The sequence below is a fragment of the Galeopterus variegatus genome, unplaced genomic scaffold (assembly GCF_000696425.1).
Source record: "Galeopterus variegatus unplaced genomic scaffold, G_variegatus-3.0.2 Scaffold510, whole genome shotgun sequence".
Lineage (NCBI taxonomy): Eukaryota > Metazoa > Chordata > Mammalia > Dermoptera > Cynocephalidae > Galeopterus > Galeopterus variegatus.
The window spans coordinates 596,571-605,602 of NW_007726621.1; the positions used below are offsets into that span (position 1 = coordinate 596,571).

General features: G+C 43.7%; 1 protein-coding gene across 1 annotated transcript in view; it reads right to left on the bottom strand.

Moving 5' to 3' along the window:
- Positions 1–3,828, bottom strand: part of NRBF2 (nuclear receptor binding factor 2) — a 20,754-nt gene extending 16,926 nt beyond the window's left edge. The window contains exon 1 of the mRNA XM_008569553.1: positions 3,617–3,828. Within this exon, the coding sequence (XP_008567775.1) occupies positions 3,617–3,728 (112 nt within the window). The 5' untranslated portion in view covers positions 3,729–3,828. The remainder of the gene's footprint in view (positions 1–3,616) is intronic.
- Between the last annotated feature and the right edge of the window lie 5,204 nt (positions 3,829–9,032).

The window sequence follows — 9,032 nt, forward strand, 5'->3', positions numbered from 1 at the left end:
AGCGTGGTGCTGACAACACCGAGTCAAGGGTTAAGATCCCCTTACCAGTCATCTTTTTTTTAAAAAAAAAAAAAAACAAAGTCTTCATCTGTAAAAACGGGGGAATATCTCATAGAGCTATTAAGAAAACAAGATAAATAATATATGTAAAGTATGTGATGCCAAACCCACCACCACTCAGTAATTACTGGATATATTTTAGTGCTCTACTGACTTTCCCTAGGGCGCTTCCATTAAGACGAGCCTAGCTTCTGACATAGGATGGGTTTTCCTTGTAATTTATCAGGGCAACAAGGGGATAAAATAGCTTTTCTTACCTTAAAAGATTTTACTGCCAATATAATTAACATAGAATAGTTACAGAGACTCTAGGTATATACAAGGCCATTCCCTGGACAATGATATCTGATTCTTTCTCTTAGATGAGGAACATGAAAGCAAAAGGCTTCCTTAACTATCCCATGTGATGTGAGAACTGATCACTCTAGAGGGAAGCCCAGTTACTCAACAAACATATTCTCAGCATTCTTAAGGGCCAAACGCAGAAAATAATTGTGGCCATGCAGTCACATGAACCCTGTCCTTTGCAGCATAGGTAAACAAAGCATGAGCAACAGTCATGTGTAAATTAAGATGACAGCACGTCCCAAATAGGCAGCATATAAACCAAAGAACTACAAATTACCTCATGCAAGTTTTGACATTTGTTACCAGCACTCACATTGCTAAAATTAAATATATTGAAAGAAATGCCTGAGGATACACTAATTTTATAAGTTACAATTTTCCCATGTTAAAAATTGACAAAATGAAAGAGAACAAAACAAAACAAACTAACCTGATGAAACAAACTTATTCAGAGTCCAAAGACTAGCTATTTGTTTCTTCAACGGAAGTATGATTTATCTTATTTTTCTTTTGACCAACTTAAAAAACCAGAGAACTAGAACACATTATCTGTACTGTATGTTAAAATGAATATTTCAAACTAGTTTCTTCCATATCTTAAAAATTCACTGTGAAGAAATAAGCCTACAGGCCCTTACTGCAAACTTACCATAAAAGAATCAATACAAAGCAGAGCACGAAATACTGAAACAATTGACAGTTCAGGATATGGACCACATTGAAATGAAAATGATGAGTACATTAACATGGAAGCACTGCTAGAAAGAGGTCATGATATCAAAATAAGTTGTGACACAGAGTGTATTTGAATCACTCACCTAAGTAGTTACTTAATCTCTCTTGGTCTAGACCTATATAATCTGTAAAACGGGGAAGAGTTCTTACTAAATTCCAAGGATGATCTGAGGACACATGATTATAAATCTATGTACTATAGAATTTGGACTACACTATGATGTCATTAGAAAAAGCTTGTAGGGCCGGCCCGTGGCTCACTTGGGAGAGTGCGGTGCTGATAACACCAAGGCCCCGGGTTTGGATCCCATATAGGGATGGCCGGTTTGCTCACTGGCTGAGCATGGTGCTGACAACACCAAGACAAGGGTTAAGATCCCTTTACCGGTCATCTTTAAAAAAAAAAAAAAGAAAAAGAAAAAGCTTGTATATACTTTTCAAAGGCAGTCATTAAATCACAGCATTTGAAAACTATGTGTCATGTTGGGTCAACCAGATTCTAAGTTAGATGTCTGCTGATATAAAAGAATGTGATAGTCCTCAAAAAACCCCCCCTCGGAGGCGCTTCCGCCGAGGGTTCGGATACCATGTGGAGACCGGTTCCGCTCACTGTTTGGGCGCGGTGCGGGCGCAGCACCGAGGGTTGCGATCCCGTTACCGGTCAGTAAAAATAGACAAAAAAGGAAAAAAAAAAAAATCTTCTTCTATAAAAAGATAATACTATTGCCACTATTTAATTAATTTTTCCTAAACTGGGGATTCTGCTGCTCGATTTACAACTGTCACACAGTTCCAGTCTTCTCATAAGTCACCACACACTTGTGGGGCAGTTGGCTGGGATTATGCTGCAGCCAAACAAAGTGAAGCTAACTGGAATGGAACCAATGGTCATTTTGCAAGGACACTTGAACTTTGAAGCACTTTGTAAATGGCTGGTTATTCCTGTGAAGTTTCAGTATTGAGCCATCCATTGTATTTCATTACAAACTATATGTCACCTTAAAAACAAGAAAGGTGCAAGATATTTCCCAAGTTTTTAAAAACTCACAAACATATCCCCATACTGGCCCAAAGAACCCTCATAAATGTAGTCCAATTCTTCTTAAGTGTAAAACAACTCTTACCAGTGGAGACAGGGCCCAATTTAACAAAACTGGGAAGGGCTTCTCAGAGCAGCTAACCTGGCTCCAGTGATTTGGAACCACAGCTCTAGATCCTAGAATCTTAGGCTTTTAAAGCTCAACACGTCTAAACCTTCATCCTACGAGTGAGATTTTAAATGAAGAGCTATGGTCTTGTTGTAATAATTTAACTCATACGATGTACTACGTCCGAGTACAGTTCTAAGGGCTTTACACCTACTCCTATAATCATCACAACAAACGTGAAACAGAGCGGGGTCAAGTAATTTGCCCAATGTCACACAGCTATTAAGTGACAAAGCCAGAATTCAAACCCAAGCACTAGGGGGCCAGAATCTATACTCTTAAACAACCAGGCTCTACTGTTCCTCTACAGAGACGTTTGAACCAGCCCAGGGCTCTTCCAGGACACTTCAGAGTTCCAATGTGATATACTAATTCCCTACAATTCTTTTTTCCAATCCCACCATCGCAAATGAATTGCGAATCTGTGACTTAAAAATTCTTCCCGTCTGCAACCTTAAGTACTCTGACTTTTATATCCAAAATGGGTGTGCTCTCTCTGGGAAACCAAAAGATGCGATGGCCAGTCTGGAAAGAACTCGAAATTCCTGTTTATTGGTGGTTTTTTTCGTTTTTTTTAAAACAAAAATGCCTTAAAACCTAATAAGGAAGTAGGCCACCAGCACTTTTTCTGAGGATGGCAAATATCTATTGCCTAAAGTGATGAAACTGAGCTAAAAACAGGGACGGCTCTTTTTCCAGCTGTCTCTATCTAATTCACTTGGGGAGATGGAAAACTGTTTACGCATCTGACTGCACGGAGAAATGGGTGAAGAGATAAATGGGGGTGAGGGGGATACTACTCCACCTCTCCAAAGTGAGGAGGCCTAGACTCAAATCTGCTACGTTACAAGTTCAAGTCAGTACTGGACACCACTTCTGTCCTGGACGGCTTCAGTGCCTCTCCAGGCTGCAGGGAGGTGGCTACGTGGCGCTTGGAGGCATTTCCCCCGGTCGGAAAGGAGGTGGCAGCCCCGGCTGGGGGTATCTTCTTGCCCCGGGCGCTGAGGCAGGGGGCGCCCGGAGGCGGCAGGGGCTTCCCGGGGATCCCTGAGGAAGGGTAAAGTATGAGGCGACTTTCCCGGAGCCGCTACGCGGCCAGGACCTGCCGGCGCCCCCCAACCTCTGATACGACCCCCGTCAAACCTGCCTCCCGGCCTCAATGGTCAGCCTGCACGCCGGGGACGGGGCCGGACTCCTGGGGCAAAGGCACCCCCGGCGCACGCGAGCCTCTGCGGGCCACTCATGGAAATGCAGTCAATACTCAGCAGCCTTTTTGTGACAAGAAATAGCCTCTTCGTATTTTCCGGCAGCTAATAAACGGTCTGCTCGTCTGCTCTGTTGATGAGCCAGGTTAAGGGGTCCTTCCATTACTTCCATAGACCCCGGGGTGAGCGGCGGCCTGAGGAAGGGGAGCAGCGGCACCGCGGCACATGGAGGAGAAGGGGAGCGCGACGGAGCGGGGGAGACGGCGGCCCCTCTCCGCGCCCAGAGAGCCCTCGGTGGGCGCAGAAGGAGCAACAAACACACCACTTCCTCCTCCGGCGCCGCGCCGTGGGCCCCGTGTTTTTTATTTTTGTTGAACGAATTCTTCAGCTCCACAAGCTCTGCTACATTCTTTTTCAGGGCATTGATTTCCTTGTACATTTCTTCTTTCAGGTCCTGTATACTTTTCCTCATTTCATCATGCTGTCTAGCTGAGTTTTCTTGTACCTCATTTAGTTTCCTTAGAATTATAGCTCAAAATTCCTTGTCAGTCATTTTAAGGGCTTCTTGTTCTGTAGGATCTAGAGCTTGAGAGTTGTTACCCTTTGAAGGTGTACTTTCTTGATTTTTCATATTTCTGGTATCTTTCCTTTGGTGGTTAGTCATTGCAGCAAGGGACTTCACGGTCCAATCATTCGACCCTATTGTTTGGCTAGGATCCTGCCAGGACTGCCAATTTGGCATGGCTGCCTCAGTGCGGCCATCCCTATATGGGATCCGAACCCGTGGCCTTGGTGTTATTAGCACCACACTCTCCCGAGTGAGCCACGGGCCAGCCCGGCTTCTCCCATTTCCTTCCGTTTTGACTTTTTCCCAAATCCAGTCTGCTTAGCTACACCCTCTCTTGCCCTCCCATTCCCACCTTTATCCTTGTACCTTGATTAATGTTTTTCAAAAAGCAGATTTGACCAATGGTACACCATGTATTAGACTAAGCCCCCCTGGAGGTTGACTAACGTGAATGATTCAGGACTCTGCCCTCAAGTAGCTGACAAACTAATAAAATAATATGGTTCCTTGAAGAAGGACCTGGGAAAATAAAATAAGAAAACTAATATGGCGGGCCGGCCTGTGGCTCACTCAGGAGAGTGCGGTGCTGATAACACCAAGGCCACTGGTTCGGATCCTTGAAAAAAAAAAAGAAAAGAAAAGTAATATGGGTTACAAATAGCCAAATATAGTATTTGATTCATTTAACTGTGCCAGGCCACTATGCTAGGTTCTTTCTGTCATGGAATTCACTGATAAATAGTTGTGAATTATGCTGCAAAGGAAACAGATAGGAAACTGTGATAGAGAGTAACCGATGTGGAATTGGGTGATGAAGGAAGGCTTTTCAGAGGGCATGACTTTTAAGATGAAACCTTACACAGCCAGCTAAGCAAAGAGGCTGAGTGGCTAAGGAGATGTCTAATACCACAACTCTAAAGATGAAAAAAAAAAAAAAAAAAAGCTGCAGCATCCTTAGGATGCAGGAGAGAGGCAAAAGAGGTGGTCAAGTTCCAGAACGTAGATGGCCTTGTAGTGCATAATGAAGCATTTGGATTTTATTCAAATTGCATTGGGAAATAAGTGAAGGATTCTTAGCTTGAAAGTAATCTGCTTTAATTTACGATTTTTAAAAGATTATTTTCCCTGCAATGTAAAGAATAGATTGTACGGGGACTAAGGTAAAAGAACTAAGACTAATTGTGGTAGTTTGGGGCTGGCCCGTGGCTCACTCGGGAGAGTGTGGTGCTGATAACACCAAGGCCGCAGGTTCGGATCCCATATAGGGATGGCCGGTTTGCTCACTGGGTGAGCGTGGCGCTGACAACACCAAGTCAAGGGTTAAGATCCCCTTACCGGTCATCTTTAAAAAAAAAAATTGTGGTAGTTTGGATTAATTATGGTGGCAGGAAAGAATCATTCATATATCCACTTTTAACATAGTTATTGTGTTTTTACCATGTGCCAGAAACTGTTCGGAAGAGAAGTAGATATATCCAAGATATATTTGGGGGCATGGAGTTGAGAGGATTTAATGATGGATTGGAAGTAAAGAGCGCAGAAAATGTAGGAGTAGGACCGGCCTGTGGCTCACTCGGTAGAGTGCGGTGCTGATAACACCAAGGCCATGGGTTCGGATCCCATATAGGGATGGCCGGTTCGCTCACTGGCTGAGCGTGGTGCTGACAACACCAAGTCGAGGGTTAAGATCCCCTTACTGGTCATCTTTAAAAAAAAAAAAAAAAGAAAGAAAATGTAGGAGATCAAGTCTCTAGTTTAAACAATCAGGTGGAAAAGATAGGAGGAAGAAGCTGATTTGCAGGGGAAATCAAAAGTTCTATTTGGGCACCGTATTAGTTTCCTATGGCTGCTGTAAGAAATTACTACACATTTAGTGGCTTAAAACAACAGAAATATATTCTCTTGCAGTCCTGGAGGCCAAGATTCTAAAATGGTTTTGCCGCACCAAAACCAAGGCATAAGCAGTGCCTTGCTGCCTTCTTATTCCAGCCTTTGGAGCTACATTCTTTGCATCCCTTGACTCACAACCCCTTCTTCCATCCTCAAAGCCAGCAGCGTAGCATCTTCAAACCTCTTTCTGCTTTTATCACATTGCTATTTTCTCCTAAAATCCTTCCGCCTCTCTCTTATAAGAACCTTGTGATTACATTGGGTCCATCAGATAATCAGGATAATCTTCCTGCCTAAAAACTAACTTAATCATATATGCAACGTTTCTTTGCCATGTAAGGTAATATTTACAGGTTCCACAGATTACCGCCTGGATATCCTCAGGGACCGTTATTCAGCCTACCACAGACATTGTATCTGTAGAGAATCAATGGCAAACTCAAAATAGGATGATTCCAGGAGAGGGACTGTTTATAAGGGGACTATTTATAAAGGTGTGGGCAGAGTTTAGGTATTCACATGAGAAAAACCAACAACTTCTAGGCCACGAGGAAAGGGATAAGAGGTGGAAGAGGTTACCAGAACCTGACATGAGGAAGAAATATAGAGAACTATACTTTGAAGAAGCACTGACCTTCAATCAAGGACATGGCAGACTGAGATGACCTTGCTAGGAGGATCTAGGGAAATAAATAACTTTATCTATTCTTCTTCCTCTGACCTCATGCTGGGTTCTTTGGCCAAACCCACCCAGAAGCCCAAAGGCAAGAGAGCCCATTGATGTTATCCATAAAAATCATCCTCTAAGGAGAGGGAACAGGGCAGTGAGAGGTAGAGAATGGTCTGGAGGGACTAATACAAAATATATGGCACATACAATTGAGAGACTTATTAACATCAGTTGAAAGAAAAACTATAGACAAATTAAATTTAGAAGCGTTTATTTGAGCACCGAAGGATTCATGAATTGGAAGCACTCAGAGCCAGAAGAGGTTCAGAGAGTCCCCCCAGCAGTGTGGGCAGTGAGCTTTTATTGGCCGAATGCAGAGTAAAGTAGTTACTTGTTTGACTACAGCTAGGCATTTGCCTTATTTGGGTATGATCCGGTGGAAAGTTCCTAATTAGACATTAGTTGGTGGTTTCTGATTGGTTAAGCTAAGGTTTTGTTTCACCGTTTACATTGAATTGGGTTTTAGTTTGCTTAAGCAGCAGCCCAAGAACCTTGGGGCTGCCTCAGCCTAATAGCCTCCTAATTAGTTATTTGAACACATCCTAGTGGATATGTCAGGTAGGCAGGAAAATATACAAAACTAAAACTCAGGATGTGTAGGTGAAGACATTAATTTTGGCAGAGAGAACATATATACAGGAAAGGGCAGCAGACCTAGGACTGAGTCTTGAGGAATTCCAGCAATTAGACGTCTGGTAGAGGAGGGAGGCACAGCCAGTGAAGTGGGGAAACCCAAGACATCCCATAGAGGACAGAAATGGGACATTGGTGGAAGGGGTCAGAGTCAGATACATGAAAATATGCGTGTAGGAAGACAACAGATGATACAAAGATGGAGTGACTGTGTGAATAAGTTCCTTGAGAAGGTGAAGGAGAAATGGAATTCAGTGCCTGAGTAGAGACTGGCCATGTGAAGGAAAGATGCTTCCTCCATTGTAACTGGTAGGAAAAGGGAATGATAAACATATAAACATAGTTGTGTAGATTGCTCATGGAGAAAATGTAGGAATTTGAGGCCAATTGCTGCCTTTAGAAAAAAAAATGAAACATGAGGTGAATTATTAGCTGAGAGCAGAGGGGATAGAGTTCATCTGAAAAGAAAGCCCCAGAGTGGGAAAGTCAACCTAAGAGAAAAATGGTTGGTTTCCTGGGTAATGATGAGAGTCTATTTGAGGTATAAAATCATGAACGAGGTGAAAAGTAGTATTAAAGAGAAGTAAAGATAGTTCCAAGGGAGCTGAGAGGTTCTTCCAGCTGTTGAGCGGAAGAGGACAGTGGAGGCAGTGGCGTTGGAGCTGCGCCTCGGGTCTGCTGGAGGTGGGGTGATGACAAGGCTGTTTCAGGAAGAGTGAATGGCTGTGAGTGGCAGACCTGTAGTTCCACAGTTCACCAACTGCATCTTTTCCTAGTTCTTCTGGAGGAAACCTGAAACAGACCCTGAGCAATAGCACTTCTGGAACACTATTGTGAACCTGCAGTTTGGCCTACCCCACTGCAAGCATCAGCACCTACCACCTACCCCTCAGAGACAGTTGACAGGCCTGAGGTATGGCAGGAAAGGAGATTGACAGGACAATGAGAATGACCCATTTGCAAACAGAGAAGCAAGTGGCTTCTTTGATTCAGAAGTTACCCTGAGAAAGGGTGCAAACTGCATGTTGGAGTGAGCAGGACTGAAGCCATGTTGGGACCTAAAACTGCCTGGGCCGCAGGGGGTAGGGGTAGGGGGAGGATCTTTTAAACGACCTTTTTTTCTCTCCACTCTTTCTTCCCATCCCTTGACATTCTTATCTTGCTCACTAGGTAGGAAAACAAGGCCGAGAAGCTAATTAGTTCTTTGCAAAGCTAACAGTTGTTTCTTGGAGACTTGTAGGGTTTTTGAGAAATGATCAAGGCCAAATGACTGGAAGCTGACCTTGGGCACCAACCAAGTACACCAGAGCAAATCAAAATTTTGCAGAGTCCTGAGATAATAGTGAAGATGAGAACAGAAACCAGACGAGGCCTTGGTGATACGTGACCTTGTACCTGACCCATAGACACGAACCCCTCATTGCTCACGTCTCCTTCTCTCCTGCTTTTCACCTTCCACATTCCATTCCCTCAACCCCTCTGTAGCGCTAGGGCTAGGGTCTGAACCTCACAGACCCCTCAAGCCCGTTCACAAACCCTTCACATGCAGGTCTATAAGCTAGGTAACCGGCAAAAGGTCCTTGGAGCCCTGGTTGAAGAAGGAATAGTCTTTACTCAGCACACACACATCTAGGAACTAGGCAGTACAAAGGAGA